General features: G+C 42.8%; 1 protein-coding gene across 3 annotated transcripts in view; it reads right to left on the bottom strand.

The window, feature by feature from the left end:
• HPSE2 (heparanase 2 (inactive)) overlaps nt 1-6737 on the bottom strand; it is a 680289-nt gene extending 673552 nt beyond the window's left edge. For all 3 annotated transcript variants that reach the window (XM_062214714.1, XM_062214715.1, XM_062214716.1), the window contains exons 1-2: nt 6448-6737; nt 3361-3518 (exon numbers count right to left, since the gene is read on the bottom strand). In XM_062214714.1, coding sequence (XP_062070698.1) covers nt 3361-3518; nt 6448-6737 — 448 coding nt within the window. The remainder of the gene's footprint in view (nt 1-3360; nt 3519-6447) is intronic.
• Between the last annotated feature and the right edge of the window lie 9894 nt (nt 6738-16631).

Raw genomic sequence — 16631 nt, 5'->3', positions numbered from 1 at the left:
CCCTATTTTTATTTCCTCCATAATTACCATGTTTGTATGGGATTCAGACTATCTATAAGCACAGAGCAAAATAGGTTACTGTATTAAAGTAGTGACCAGAGAAGGTCCTCACGTGATATATAAAAGTGACTTTACAAAGTTGGAGAAACTGCAGTTGCCTTAATGTATTCAAAAATATTTAGAAAATGGAAGCCACCTGATCTGTTAATTACATTACTGATTTGGGGGATGGAGGGAACAAATAATAAAATCACATCAGGTATCCAGAAAAGTAAGTTTTGTCCAAGCTAGAACTATCAGTTCATTTTAATGTTAGTATATGACAAAAATAAAATTAATCTCTTCTCTTACCTCCACACAAAAAAAGCTACCTTAGGTTCCCACCTCCCTTTCTTAAATATGATTGTCTGCGTTCTCTTAATCTTCTCAAACAGTTCCTTAAATCTTCCTACTTCTACTATATAAACTTCAATCTCATCTAATCTTATTCACTCTTTAATCCCACTTTAAAATACTAAATGTTATAAATGTCCTGAAATTGCCTTTAATTAAAGTAAGAATCCTTAGCTTTCATTTAATGCTTTACAGTCAACAAGATATTTCACATGTATTACCTCTGAGAACCTTCACAGAAGCAATTTACAGCAGGTATTGTCATCATCCATATGTCACAAAGAAGTGGTAAGCCCAGGCCACACATTCATCAGTGATAGAGCTAGACCTGCAGTGTGGGCTTCCTAAGTCCAAATTCCATATTCTCCTTACTATATAATTGAATTTCATAGTGTACTAGTAGGTACATCTTATTACTTAAAATATGCTATTATTCTATATTTAGGTGAATATTTTTAATAAGGTACCTTTATGCCCAAGTGTTCATTACAGGGTTATTTACTAAGAAAATATAATTATACTAAGATGTTCATTATGATAACAGTTATCACTGATAAAAAGTGACATGTGAAGTACAATGTTTGCACAATTTCTGAGACTACACCAAAAACATTTTTGCCTAAAATTCTGCAATGCAACATGCAACAACAAAGACAATATGGGTGATTTAAGGATATGTGAGCATCAAAGGGCAGAAACAGGGCATTCCTACTCTCTATAACTCTGCTAAAGCTTCAACTACTGATATAGTTCAGAGCATCTTATTACCAGGGAGACATAAATCAAAAGGAGTTCAGCTAAGAGCAATAAAACAGATTAGTGTCTGGAAGAACTGACTTTAAAGAAAGTTTTAAAAGAATTAAATCCAGGTAGTCTAGATAAAAAACAGCCATGAAGAGACCTTTTTGGTTTTTGTTTGGTTGGGTGGTTGGGTTTTTTTTCTTTAACACCCACACCAAAGAGAACTTATTGTGAAGGCACAAATCTTAAAAATGCAGAGAAATAATTATAAAATTTTGAAGAATATTTAAAGGGGAAAATTCAGGAGAAATTTGCCAGCAAAAACCTATGGGACAGATGAACTCTCTTCCCAAGGAGTGGTAAAAAAGTACATTCCTAAAGATATTTAATACCAGGATGGACAAAACAAGAAAAGGATTCCATATGGAAAGATCCTATACTGGCCCCTGAAGTGGTGGGAGGAGTGAAGATGACCACTTAGATGTCTCCCACTTCAGATTTTTTTTAATTCTATGAAGTTTTATGGGGCACAGCCTCCTGCCAATTTCTTTTCTCCCCACTATGCCCACTTTTTCCCTTTACAATGGGAAACAAATTGTGTCTTTCATTTTAAGCCGATTTTAATGTTCTCAGTGAATCAGTAGTATAAGGCTATGTACAAGACTGGAAGAAAACAGCTAATTTCTAAATTCATGATGGTCCTTTTCCCCCCAGCAAATCCTAAGACTCTTACAAGTTTCTCCACAAACTAAAGAGGAAGGAGTTTAAATGATCTTGAAGAACTATCTCATGAGAAAAATCATTAGTATTCTCCCTTCTTGAGTATGATCAGTAAGCTGACAATGACCCTGGGAATTATAAAACCTGGGTCAAATTACCAACAGTGCTGCTACACAGGATCATCTTTTATCTTTCAGTATTTTGTCCTGAGTGACAGCAAAATCTACATGCAACCCATATTTTTATGACAAGGACTTTTACCTTTGAGAAGAATGAGACTTAAGCACATACATACTCTGGATGAGTAAGTCCATGTTTCAAACTCAGTCACAATCTTGCCCTCCTTCTCCATTTTGGCACCTTAAAAATATGTTCTTCAGGCATCCTTAAAATAAGTCCCAATACCTCTCCAGAGGTCCAACTCAATGGAGGCCCAGAAAATACAAGGACATTGTCTTGTTTAGCTGATTTATAAGGACAAGATGTAACAAAATCCAGGGGACTATGAAAACCTAGACCTAAGCCCTTTAAAAATAGAACTATAGCTTACTTATGAGAAGGGAGAGTGGGGAAAGCCCGCCCTCCAAGAATAGACACTAATGTTCCTTCTATCCAATCTTAGCAGCCACAGTGGCTCAAGGTGCACCAATTTCCGCTGTGCCTCTCTGAAAGCAACTATGTCCCTTTAGACACACAGAAAGTTCATAGATAACAACTTCAAGTCTCCTGAATACATTTTAAAATGCCATTTTAATTTTTTCTCTAGTAAAAAAAATGAGACTGTTCAGATCTAAAAAGATTGGCCTCTCAGTCTGGAATAGGATTTTGAGTTTTCAAAGCCCTTCCAACACTTAACTCATCTGATCCTGGCAGGAAAGAAGGCTAGCATTTGTAATCCCATTTTAAAGCAGAAAAAATTGTAATTCTGAGATTAGTCAGTCTGAAAGAGCGAGCACCCACTGGAGATTCTCAAACCTTCTTCAATAAGGAACCAATCTAAAGGGAATTATTCCAGAAAACTACAGTGTTTTGTTTTGTTACGTTTTAAGATGGAATCCCTCTGTGTCCTCATCCCAGGAAAGCAAAAAGACATACGAAAATCACAAAGGCCATCTTTGCCTAGAATTTTAGGAATGAAATGTGACTCTGATCCTTTAGTGATCCAGGAACCTGGATGAATTTTCTCAAGAAACTCGCTGCACTTTCTCCTGCACAAGACTACCTTGCCAGAAGTTTTAGCCATCAGTTCCGGCCTTGAAGAGTACAGCACAGCAAAAAGTCAAAGTCGGCAGCTGGGACAAGGACAACCTGGCAAGCCCCTTGAGTGTAAGCACCCCAGGAGCCCCACACTCCGAAGGTCCCCTTGCCTGCAGCTTCCAGCCGCTCATGGGAGCTTCACTGGGGCTCTCCACAAAAATCTACCCACATAGAAGTGCACACAGCGGGTGCTCGCTCCCGACCCCCCATTTCCCTCCCACCCCGCCAGAACAGGGACCAATTTCTCACCATCCTCATAGTTTTTTAGATAGTAATCCGGGCCCGGACCCCCTCGGCTTTTCGCCAGGTTCCTCAGGTTCTGAAACTGCAGAAAGTCGGTCCTTTTGCCCCCGAAGCGCAGAAAGGCGGGTGAAAGTCCCCGGGCCAGAGTCACCAGACGTTTGGAGCTGCAGGGGTAGAGAAAGAGAGAAGAAAGGATCCCAGAAGCGGAGAGCGCCGGAGGCACAGAGCAAGGCCCTCTTCCCACTCCCTGCGGGCTAAGGACTCCGTGCCCACTCTAGCTCGCGGTACGCGCCGGCCCTAGCTGCTCCGCCGCGTCTGAGAGCGCCCGGCACCTCAATCCGTGCAGCCCACCGCTGCTCGGCTTCCCGGGGCTACGCCTCCTGCGCCCAGCCGCCCGCAGCTGCCCCCTCGGGCGGAAACCTCCACGCTGCTCGCGCAAGGTACTCATTTCCGAAGGGTCAGAGATTGTGTTGGTTCCCAGGGTTGGGGGACACTTGTGCTGAGAACACCGGGTCAAGGCGCAGCTGACTGGCTCTGCTGCGGCCAGGAAAGCGCTCCTGGCGGAGACGCGCAACGCGCCAACTGCTGGCCTCCAACCGCTGCCAAACTTCTCCACGGAAAGCCAGTCTCGCCTCCTCGGCTTCGCCGGAGCCGCCACCTCAGTGGAAGGGGTGAAAGCCTGCTTTTTTCTCTCAGACGAGGCCCATCGGATTCTGACTTTTTTTTTTTTTTTTTTTTTTGAGGCCAAGTGGATTACAACTTTTTTAATGAAGTTGATTTTCCTTTCCATTATGCTATTAACAACATCATTGTTTCCCAAATCCACGAGCAGTGTGTGTCTGGGGGGTAAACTCTCGCCTCCAGAACAACTCACGCCCCCTCCCTCCCTCAGAAAAAAGGTCTCTTTTGCCCCCGTGAAATAATTCAGCCCCATCACAAAAGGTAACATCCTCCTCCCCACCACCCGTGTTGGGCTCCCTCTTCCCTCCTTCTCGTTGGGGCCGTTTGGAAGCGCTAAGAAAAGTGAAGTTTGCCGAAAATATGGAACCTGCACGTTAGGGGAAACTCCGGGGGGCCCAGAACAATAGCATGCACAATCTACGGAAGTTCAGGCTTTCCGTCAGTAAGTTTTTTAAATCCCCAAACGCTGCTACTTTGGGGAAGGAGCGAGGAAAGAGCAATGCAGATGTCTTTAATGCTGAGGGGATCGCTGTTCCGGGTCTGTTCATTATTTTTAACGCTTTGCAGGTTCAGGTTCTGAAGAATCCAAATCCAAATGTAGTAAGAGCGTTGTAAAGGAAGATAGGGGTAGAGGGATGGGAAGGACGGAGACTCCTCTTTTTGAGAGTTTCTGCGAAGAGAGGTGGCAACCCGGAGAGGCCGGTGGCCAGATAGTTCGTGTGGCTGAGGATTCCAGGACCGCGTTCGGGGGCGCGCAGTCAGCCGGTGGGCCAGCTGCACGCAGAGAACACGTCCGTGCGGGTCCGGCCCCGGGGAAACGCGGCACTTCCAACAACCTTCCGTCCGGAAGCCTGCACAGCCAATGCAAATGCGCCCCGCCAGGGCTTCTTCCCCGAAAATCTGCCTTCCAAAACCTCTTCTGCAGCAAGCATTTAGCGCGAAAGGGCTGAGTAGTCTGTGCAGCTGAAAGAGTGCAATGCAAGTGGGGCACGCAGTTCGGGAAATCCTTGCCGTGCCCCACAATAGGACAAGCTCAGCGACGCGCTCTGCTGCGCAGAACTTTAGAGGAAGCAGGGCAGCACGGAGCTGTTGCCCCCCTCCCAGTGTCTGCGCCCTCAGGAACCGAAACGGTCTCCGCGGCTGGGAAGACAACCACTTAAGATCCGGGCTATGCTCCTCCACGTGGAAGGCGCATTCCACGTGGCGCCTCCTGCTACCTGCCGCATCCACAGACCCGGCCGGAGCCAGAGGGAAACCCCTAAGGGATGAAGGGCGAGTGCATCCGGAAAAGCAAGTCTAATTTCCCAAGAAATGAAAAAATACTCACGAAAGACGCGCGGCGGACACGGCCTCAGGAAGAGGAGTGGGACTGAGAATGCTCAGAACTCTTCGAGGGAGCCCACAGCTGAGGCTCCGACTTGGAGGGAATTTTTAAAACTCAACACTTGGATTCGATATTGCAGACCATTTTTATTTCTTTTTCAACACTGCAACTTTGTCCCTGATGGGAAGGGACAGCAGTTGCCTGACTACTAGAAAGTAAAAACCCAAGGAAAGGGCGAGTCCAATTAGGTTCCAAGCCCTAGAGCAAAGGGGATCGAAAACCGCTGGGTTTGCTAATGGGGGGGGGGGGTGTGCAGGTCAGACTTCTGCACCACCACCACCCCCCGCCCGAGTATTTCTAAAACACTTACCGCTCCCCTTAGCTCCCCTTATATACACTACCACCCGAGAATTTTTTTTTTTATTTAAAGGAAAACTAAACTATGCAGTTTACCACAGATTTGGGGAGGGGGGGTCATTTGTCTATAAAAAGTGCCTTACAAAGTCTTTAAGTCTGGAGATGACAGTGGAGGATATGAAATAAATTTTAAAATTCCTTTCCAACCTGTCCACCACTCAAGCCTCTAATTTGTTTTCTGATGAAATCATCTTTCTGTAGAAAATTCCACTTTCTTGCAATCCCCATTTGAACACTAAGTCTCTGTGTCTGTCTCTCTCTCACACACACACATGCACACACACACCCATTCCTCTCAGGTCTTTGTTGCTGGAGACCTTTTCTTCGCTTTTGTAACTGCCTAATCTCTTGTTTCTTTTTCAGAAGGAGACAGGGAGGCTAATTGTGGATATATGTAAGCAAAACATTTTTTCAGTCATAACTGATAAGTTTCTGAAATGCCTTTTGCATTGCAAACATGTGCATCTTAATAGAAAACATTGCTTTTCTCAATCACTAGTTACAGCCTCATAGCAAATATTCCAGGAGAAGGAAAACCTCCTTTCTTCTCATTGAGAGATCCACTTGGCTTATTTTCTTCTTCTTTCCCCTCTAGAATGGGGGATAGGAAGGGGTTGGGGAGTGTTACTTTAAAAAAAAATGTAAATGATCCATCCAAGCCCCTGCCTTACCTTAAGAAATCGAGCCAGCCATCATGAATGATGGACGGATCCAGCTGCAGAGAGAGGAAGTTCTCATTGACTGTTCTGATTGGGTTCTTGGTGCTCACATCAAGTAGAATCAGGGTCTTTTCCTTCAAACCTGGAGCTCTGTCTACGGGCAAGGGTCTCCTATGTCCTGCCTGGGAGGAAAGAGAGAGATGGAGCAACAGAGCCAAGGAGAGAGCCACCAGGGCTAGGCACGAAGGGGGGCGGGAGTTGCTGGAGGGCATGGCTTCAGGGAAGGCACAGAGCACCCTCATTAAATCCCTCTGATTTAAACCACTCTCCCTACTGGATCTCGCTGGTGACTAATTGTCCTTATCTAAAGTGTGTGTCTGCCTTTTTCCTCCCTTTTTTTCCCTTTCCTTTTTCCCCCCTCACTCTCGCTCGCTCGCGAGCTCGCTCTCTCTCTCTCTCTTTTTTTTTTTTTTTCAGTGTTTTGGTGCTGGTGGAGCGAACTCACGCCCCTAGCCAGCCTTCTCAGCAACGCGTGCCAAGAGTACTCGTTCACCAGCACCGCCCCTTTAAGAGATTTCAACTGCAGACATTTTTTAACTTTTTAAAGGTAAGGGGAGGAGGAGGCGGGAAATAGGAGGGAGGGGTGATGTTGTACCCTCCTGATTTAACCCTCTAGGGTCAGGAAGCACAGGGAGGGATCCGATCGGAACAGTAGTGTTGTAATGTCTGGGGTGCATGGCGGGATGTCTTGTTTTTACTTCCCTCCATATGAGACTTGGAGGAGAGCAGTTCAAGCTCTGACTGTGACACAAAAGCCCCAGAGGCAACCTCGGACTAGAGTAAAGCGTTCGCACCAACCATGCTTCTGTTAGTGCTGACAGCGTCAGGCATCTCGTTGGCTCAGAGCCCTTCTCCCAGCAAACGCAGGAGTGGTTAAACTGCAGTGGGGTCTTGCAGGGGCAAACTGTGATTTCTGCCAAGGCATGGACCTCAGAGGAAGACTCCATGAACAGAAACCCAGACCTCTGCAACAGTGAGGTTACAGAAGCATCTTCTGACCTCAGAGGACAAAGGGTGATCAGAAAGAAAATCAGGACCATGACAAAAGACTTCATGCAGAGGAGCAAAGGAGACCAGTTTGCGCCCTGGCTCTGCTCTATTCTTGGTGCAGTCAAGAAGTAAAGGTCTTAGTTCCTTCAAAATACGCTGGCTTTGGCCAAGTCAAAGTAACATGTATGGCGCTGCGTACCTTTTTGTCACTGCCTGGCCACTGTATTCCATTGCACAGGCAGCCCCGCTTCGAGGACGGCAAAGAGAAGTGCAGCTCTTTGGTGCCAGAGAAGGATGGAATGACCCTGCAGGGGTTTCAGACTCGGCCCCTACTCCAGGCCAGAGTCAGCCACACAGAGCTGAATGAGAAAAGCCCAGCCACTTGTTGCCAGGTGCACCACCAGCCCCTGCTTAGGGACCCCCACCCACAACAGCTCTCAGCTCTCAGTGCCATTTTAAGGCACGGGAAACAGGTGCAGTTTGGTGTGTCACACTGTTGGGCCCCACTTTGTGCTTCTGGAACAAAACGGGCCTCTACTTGGCAGAGGAAGAGAACTGTTTTATACAAGGCAGGCACACAGGAGTGTCCCAGGGGCTCCTTGGTATCAAGCAGGAAAAAAACTCTAAAATGCCAAACAAAAGTTCTCCCCCAGAATGGATATGCAAGGGACAATCTCAGAGCCCAGCAAACACTGTAATAGTAACCCATCTCCCTGCCCCTCTGCCAGTTACAGTTAACAAATCTGAAAAGGGTAAAGTAGATGATCCTTGCTCAGGTTCCCTGAAGAGCAGCTACTAACCCCAGAAACTAGGAAATCCAGAGGTTATGTTACATTAGACTGAAAAGAGCCATGAAGACCTTCCAGGAGTATAGTCACATCAAGTGAGGCTAAAGAAGAAAGGAAATCCAAGTAATACAATTTAAAGATTATTTTTAAAAATCAAGTTATCATACACATAAGTATTAGATGCTGGCTCCAGCCCTAGGGCCTGTTTCCTTCAGTTCCTGAAAACTTCTAACACACCTTGATCCTGTAAAATGCGCGTGGGAGTTTGAGATATGGTATAAGTTCCAGTAAAAATTACTGCAATGTTTAAATATGTACTAAGTCCTTCCTAGAGATGATGACATCCCAGTGAGCAGAGCAGACTTTTAAAAATTATTTTATTATTATTCATTTTTATCTACTTGAAAGGCAGAGCAACAGACAAATGTTCCATCTGTTGGCTCACTCTCCAAATGCCCATAACAGCCAGGACTGAGTCATGCTGAAGCCAGGAGCCTGGAACTCCATCTCAGTCTCCCACATGGTAGCAGGGACCCAAGTACTTGAGTTGTCATTTGCTGCCTCCCAGGATGCATTAGCAGGAATCTAGATTAGAAGTGGAGTAGCCAAGATTCAAACCAATATGGAATATGGCTATCCCAAGCTGCAGCTTAACTCACTGTCTCACAAAGCCCATGACAAGAGCAGACTTTCATCTTTGTATCCCCAAACCTGAACACTTAGTAGGCATTCAATAAATAGCTGTACAGCCGGCGCCGTGGCACACTTGGCTAATCCTTCACCTGTGGCACCGGCACCCCGGGTTCTAGTCCCAGTTGGGGCGCTGGATTCTGTCCAGTTGCTCCTCTTCCAGTCCAGCTCTCTGCTGTAGCCTGGGAAGGCAGTGGAGGATGGCCCAAGTGCTTGGGCCCTGCACGCACATGGGAGACCAGGAGGAAGCACCTGGCTCCTGGCTTCGGACCGGCCGTGGTGGCCATTTGGGGGGTGAACCAACGGAAAAAGGAAGACCTTTCTCTTTGTCTCTCTCTCACTAACTCTGCCTGTCAAAAAAAAAATTTAATAAATAAATACCTGCATGAATAAAGTTAAATCATGCTCATTACACTGAAATCATATATTACTCTCAAGAAAAATGTAACAAAAAATAAGTACTTTTGAAACAATAAACAGTGTTTTGGATATCCGTTCAGTAATATTTTCCCAATTATCAGCATTTTCTCCCCATCTCCTTCAGCAAAACAAATAATTTATTTTCTTAATTCCTAATGAAGACCATCTATATTCTAGCACTGAAATTGTACAGTCATACACAATTGTAATAGTCAAACTCAGGACAATATTTCTTGCCTTGCTTCTCATTTAACCTTAAATTACATGTTGTCAGTAAATCAATCTATGATTGGTATTCCTATCTTACCTTCTGTGTGCTGACAACACAGATGTAGACAACAATCTACATCTCTGTTCTTAGACTGCAGTTTCATAGGTAACAAGAATTGAGCCTCTGTATAAAATATGAGCTATCAGGAACTACAGGTATCCTTGAAAATTCTCTGTGGGGCCTCCAATGTGGCACAGCAGGTTAAGCTCTGCCTCTGATGCTAGCATCCAGTATGAGTGCATTTGTTCCACTTCTGATCCAGCTTCTTGCTAATGTGTCTGGGAAAGCAGCAGAAGATGGCCCAGCACTTAGGCCCCTGCCACCCACATGGGAGACCCAGATGGAGTTCCAAGTTCCTGGCTTCAGCCTGTCCCAGCCCCAGATGTTGCAGCCATTTGGGGAGTTAACCAACAGATGGAAGATATCTCCCTCTCCCTGCCCCCCTCTCTCCTCTCTGTCTTTCAAATAAATATATCAATCTTAGAGAAAAAAACACTCTGCTTGGTGTCTACTAAATGGTCTTTATGGAGAAGTAGCTTTGATATCTAGGAGCCTAAATAAGAAATTTGAAACTGTAAGAACTACAAGAAACTAAAGATTAACTGACTCAGTGATTTCCAGACTCTGAGATTTCAAGATAAATATTAGTTATTAGGGAGGAGTAGATATGTGTTTGCCAACTTTTTATTTTGTCTAGTAATGACCTTAAAAAAAACTATCAAATGTTTGTCACTATTACTTTCCAAAAGGAAAGAACATTTCAACATCCAAAAAAAGCTGAAACAACATGTCAAAATAAAGAGCAGGTTTTAAACTAAATAAACTCAACTTTATGAAAAATCACTACATTATCACACTTATCATTTCATCTCAGACAAGTGGAAATACACCAGTCACCAACATGGGTACTGGGACTGGTGACTGGGACTAACTGATATGTCCTGTGTTTGGGGCCAAATCTAGTTGACAGCATTGCTGCAAGATGTACATGCTTTTTAATGATGGTCATTTAATTACAATGATTTCTTTTAATTTTTCCTATGATTTTTTTCTCTTTCAGCTGTCATATTTGTCAACTCCTCCCCTTCTATTAAAGTTTCAAAGTTTAGTTATATCTCTGTCTATTTTCCCCTTCTGAAAGAATCTTATGTAGCTATGTAATAGCAAGAAAAAATACCTTCCACTCTAGCAAGGACTTGGAATTATGAAGATATGGCAGTCATTCCACTACCTAATCACTTGCTACTTGTATACTTGTTCATAATCCATATATATAATTATATAATTAATTATATAATATTATATATTATATATTTATATATAATCATATAATACATAATATTTATATATATTTATATATAAATATATAATTAATTATATCTAGTATACATATGAAGAAATTGAAACTCAGATGTTAGGCAACTTTCTTATGTTACATAGCTAGTAAGTGACAATATAGGATTGAAACCCAAGGCCACCCAACTCCATAGACTATTTATGTTCTTAATGCTGTACTCTAAATATTACATACTCCTCTATAACTTATCAATGTACAGTAGATAAAAATCTTGGAACAGGAGTTAGAAGACAAAGGTTCAAGTCCTGACTTTGTCAGATCTAGCTTTGTGACTCTGGTAAATGTTTTAACACTTTTTTTTTAGATTGATTTGTTTCAGCAGGTGCCGCGGCTCACTTGGCTAGTCCTCCGCCTGCAGCACCAGCACCCCGAGTTCTAGTCCCAGTTGGGGCGCCAGATTCTGTCCCGGTTGCTCCTCTTCCAGTCCAGCTCTCCTCTGTGGCCCGGGAGGGCAGTGGAGGATGGCCCAAATGCTTGGGCCCTGCACCCACATGGGAGACCAGGAGGAAGCACCTGGCTCTTGGCTTTGGATCAGCACAGCGCGCCAGCCGTGGCAGCCATTTGGGGGGTGAACCAATGGAAGGAAGACCTTTCTCTCTGTCTCTCTCCCTCTAACTCTGCCTGTTAAAAATAAAAAAATAAATAAAAATAAAATAAATTTTAAAAAGATTGATTTGTTTCTTTGAAAGGCAGAGTTACAGAAAGAGAAGGAGAGAAAGAGAGAAAGATCTTCCATCTGCTGGATCATTCCCCAAATGGCTGCAATGACCAGGACTGGACCAGGCCACCTTGGGCCATCCACCACTGCTTTCCCAGGTGTATCAGCAGGGAGCTGGGTCAGAAGTGGAGCAGTTGGGACTCAAACCAGCAAACATAATGGGATGCTGGCATTGTGGACTGTGGCTTTAACTCACTGTGCCGCGGTGCTGGCCCCAGTGTTTTAACTGTTCTCTTAGCTGCCTGCTATGTAAAATTTAATATCATATCCAAGAGTAGAGTAAGATTATTGGGGGGTGGGGAGGGGCAGTGCTGTAGCACAGTAGGCTGAGCCTCCACCTGTGGTACCAGCATCCCTTGTGGTTGCTGGTTTGTGTCCTGGCTGCTTCTCTTCAGATCTGCTTGTGGTCTGGGAGAGTGGTGGAAGATGGCCCGGGTGCTTGTGCCTCTGCATCCTAGTGGAAGACACAGAGGAAGCTCCTGGCTCCTAACTTCAGATCTGCTCAGCTCTGGCCATTGCGGGCATTTGGGGAGTGAACCAGCAGGCATTTGGGGAGTGAACCTTTCTCTCTATCTCTCCCTCTCTCTGTAACTCTACCTCTCAAATAAATAAAATCTTTAAAAACAAAAAGATTATATATGGGGAAAGTGTTTTATAAATTCTAAAATATACAAATGTGCTGTTTCTCATTCATTATTATACCCTGGCACCCACACTTAGCACAAACATAACTCCTTTAATGATGATTGGGGTAAGAACAAAATTATATATAAAAATGACTTAGTGGTAAAACTGAAACAAAGGTCAAGTCTATCTAATATGATGTTTAAAAAAAATATAGTAGGGGCCAGTGCTGTGGCATAGGCAATAAAGCCCACGCCTGCAGTGCCAGCATCCAATATATGGTGTGGGTTCAAGTCCTGGCTGCTCCACTTCCAATCTAACTCTCTACTATGGCCTGGGAAAGCAGTAGAAGATGGCCCAAATCCTTGGGCCTCTGTACCCATGTGGGAGACCCAGAAGAAGCTCCTGGCTTCAGATCAGCTCAGCTCTGTCCATTGTGGGCAATTGGGGAGTGAACCAGCAGATGGAAGACCTCTCTCTCTCTCTCTCTCTCTCCTTCTCCTGTGTGTAACTCTTTCAAATAAATAAATAAATCTTTTTTTAAAAATGCAGTAAACAAGTCCATACCACATTTTAACCATGCAGGCTTTCCTACCAATTAGCTTCTCAAAGAAAAAAGTGGAGTAGGTATCACACGCTTTCTTCAGTTTTCTACTAGAGGAAGAGACAGAGGAGTAGGGACAGGACAGTGCCCGTTATAACTGTGTTACTTTAGCATAAAGACATGTTTCTGTCCTGCTGGAGAAGAAAGGGATGAAAACACTTTCTTCTTTCAGAAAGTTGAAGGAGAAAGACACTTCTAATTTTGTGATTGTTCCACCTCATCATACAAGAAAATTCTGGCTGGATGATCTTTGTCCCTTTTACTATCATCAGATAGTAAACATTTTTGGGGGAAAATCATACCCACAATAAATGCACTTGATTATAATGAGTTCAGTTTGAAATCCTTTAACACGTTTGGAAGTAGGGATGGCAGTTATTTGAGAGACCGCTATATGTGAAAAATCAAATAACAAAAAAAATTATCCATGTCTTACTCTTATCCATTAAAGGATCTATACTTTACCATTCTAGCCCATTCTGCCTTTTACATAAGACCAGTTTAAAAAGTTCACAGATAGGGGTGGGCATTGTAGTGCCACTTGGGACATCCACATACCATATCAGAGTTTGCTGTAAGTCCTGGCTGCTCTGTATCCAATTCAGCTTTCTACCAATGCACCTGAGAGGCAGTTGAGGATAGCCCAACAATTGAGCTCCTGCTACCCATATGGGAGACCGATGGAGTTTGGGCCTCCTGACTTTAGCTTGGCCCAGCCCTGGCTGTTTGCAAGCATTTGGGGAGTGAGCCAGCAGATGGAAAGTTTCTTTCTTTTTTTCTATCTTTCTTCCTCCCTTCTCCCTCTCTCTCCCTCCTTCTATTGCTCTGCCTTTCAAGTAAACAAATATAAATATTTCAAAAATAAAGTTCATGGGAAAATGGAATTAAAAGATATGTTTGGGCATATATTTGGACCAGGGTTTAGGACATTGGTTAGGATGACCACATCCCTTATATGAATACCTAAGCTCCACTCCCCCATTTCAGCCTTCGCCTAAAGCAGACCCTGGTAACATTGATCACTCAAGTAGTTGGGTCCTTTCCAACCACTTGGGAGACCTGAATTGAGTTTCCGGATCCTGGTTTTGGTCTGGCCCAACCCTGACCCTTGTGGGCATTTGGAGTCAGTCTCTCTCTCTCTCTCTCTCTCTCCCTCCCTCCCTTCTCCTCCTTTTCTTCCTCCTCCCCTGCTTGCTTTTCACACACGCGTGCTCTCTCTCTCTTTCCTTCTGCCTCTGAATAATATTTTAAAAGATAAGTTTATTTTGATGAAAAAAATGAAATCCCTGTAGTTTTTCTTAATACACATTTTCCATGAACTTTCTAAAGACCCTTCTATGCACAGGTTTCAAAAAAAAATTTTTTAATATTGTACCAACATAGATTTACCTTTCAATCCCATTTCCATAAACTTTTTGAAGTACCCTCACACCTTCATGTTATACAGGAAAAAGCATGGAATTTTGAGTATTACAGACTTTGATTAAAGTCTAGTTCACAGGGGCCGGCACTATGGTGCAGCGGGTTAACACCCCGGCCAGAAGCACCGGCATCCCATATGGGCGCCAGTTCAAGACCCAGCTGCTCCACTTCCAATCCAGCTCTCTGCTATGGCCTGGGATAGCAGTAGAAGATGGACCAAGTCCTTGGGCCCTTGCACCTTCGTGGGAGACCCGGAAGAAGCTCCTGGCTCCTGGCTTCAGATTGGCGCAGCTCCAGCCATTACAGCCATCTGGGGAGTGAACCAGCGGATGGGGGACCTCTCTGCCTCTCTTCTCTCTGTGTAACTCTTTCAAATAAAAATAAATAAATCTTTAAAAGAAGTCTAGTTCACAATTTATTGTCTACTACTGTGACTTCTGTTAACAAGTCACACATCCCTCCCAAGCCTCAGGTTCCCTATCTATAAAATAGAGATTGGTATACTTCCCTCGACATGTACTATTAGAATTAAATGAACTAATTCCTTTAGTACCAGGCATATAATTGCTATTTAGTAAAAGTAATTTTTATTCTCCTAGTTGATGTTCATTGTGGAAATAAATGAATTCTTCATAGATGGGATAAGAGGAAATTATATACCTAAAACCTGAGGTTTGAAATTACTATAATAATAACTTACATATATACTATTTCCTTTTATGTTCACGGCATAGATATGACAGACTTTGTCCCCATAATTCAGTAAGAAAAACAGAGTTTAAAATTTCAAGCTGTTTCCCAAAGAGCTTGAAACTAAAACCAGCTCTACTGATTGATGACTAGACTATAATTGTGGTATATTTGTTACTGAAAACACCTGAGAGCCTTTGTATATAATATTCCAGGAGTAAAAATTCAGACTGCCTTTCACATACTTTTCAGCTTCATTAACAATAGACAGGTAGATAGATATAGATAGATATAGTAATGTAAGTTGTTTATACATACTACTTTCCCTGTTGGATGATTCTTAAGCATTAACTGATGCTGAAGATAATTTCTATATAAGTTAAATATATCAATCATCTATATGTATCTCAATATATTTAATACATAATCCCAACACTAAAAATTGAACCTGTAACTAAACTTTTGCCTGGAACATAATTGTGTTCACTGACGCTCAAAAAGCGATTAGCTATTACTGTAGTCTTTAGTTCCCTAGACTTATGGCACACTTTTACCTTTTTATACTCAATGTGCTAAGTTCATAATAATGTAAATGTTGATAATAGAAGGCTTATACTGATTCAGCCCCTTCTTCGAGCATCAAAATCAACTCAAACACTATTAACTCTTCCAGTACATATTTACTTCACTGAATATTTTCTCTCTGTGTGACCTGACATCTAGATCTCTAATTCTCTGGAGTGAGATTTGGCCCATATAGCCAGATCTAAGTCCTTACTTTATTCTAAGTCAGTTACATTAAACCATACCAGCCTTAACTGTCATCGAAATTATTCTGCTTCTTCTAGTTCTTTGGTCATCTACAGACATGTATTCTTAGGAAATGCATTTAATTTCTATAAGACACTTAAATTTTAAATTCTTATGATTTTCTGAAGCCTGACGAGCACAATAAAATTATATTTTCTGTGTTTAAATACTTATAAATAATCTTTTTCCATTTCAGGTAGAGATGAAAATAATATGAGAATCTAAGTGATTCTCATCCCTGATTACATATTAAAATCACCTAAGAAGCTTTTGAACAATTAATTTAAGTGAGACCCGACACATCTTGGATCCCTCACTATACAACACTATTTTATTTATGGTTTTAGAGAACAAATATAGATAATAAGGGATACAATATTATTTGAATCTATTTGATTCATAGACTTCAAATAATGAGGAGAAGGAATTCAGATTCTAAGGGATATCTCAAAAAATTATTGGTATTTATTCCATTCCTACATTTAGACAGTTTAAAGTTCAGAAAGCACAGGACCATCCTCAAAGGAAGAAAATCATGCAACTAAAAATAGCATACATCTTATTAGCTTTAGCTGATTCTCAGTTGAACATCATTTCGCACAAGAAATATTTTCAGAAGTGGGCACTGTGATACAGGGGTTAAGCCACCACTTGAAATGCCTGCATTCCACATTGGAGTGCCTAGGATAAAGTCCTGCCTCCGTGTGCATCCAATCCAACCTCCTGCTAACGTGCATCCTGGGAAGCAGCAG

Source organism: Lepus europaeus, chromosome 17, assembly GCF_033115175.1.
Source record: "Lepus europaeus isolate LE1 chromosome 17, mLepTim1.pri, whole genome shotgun sequence".
NCBI classification, from domain to species: Eukaryota; Metazoa; Chordata; class Mammalia; order Lagomorpha; family Leporidae; genus Lepus; species Lepus europaeus.
Note: the sequence above shows the minus strand (reverse complement) of the source record. Positions and strands in the feature narration are given on the sequence as shown.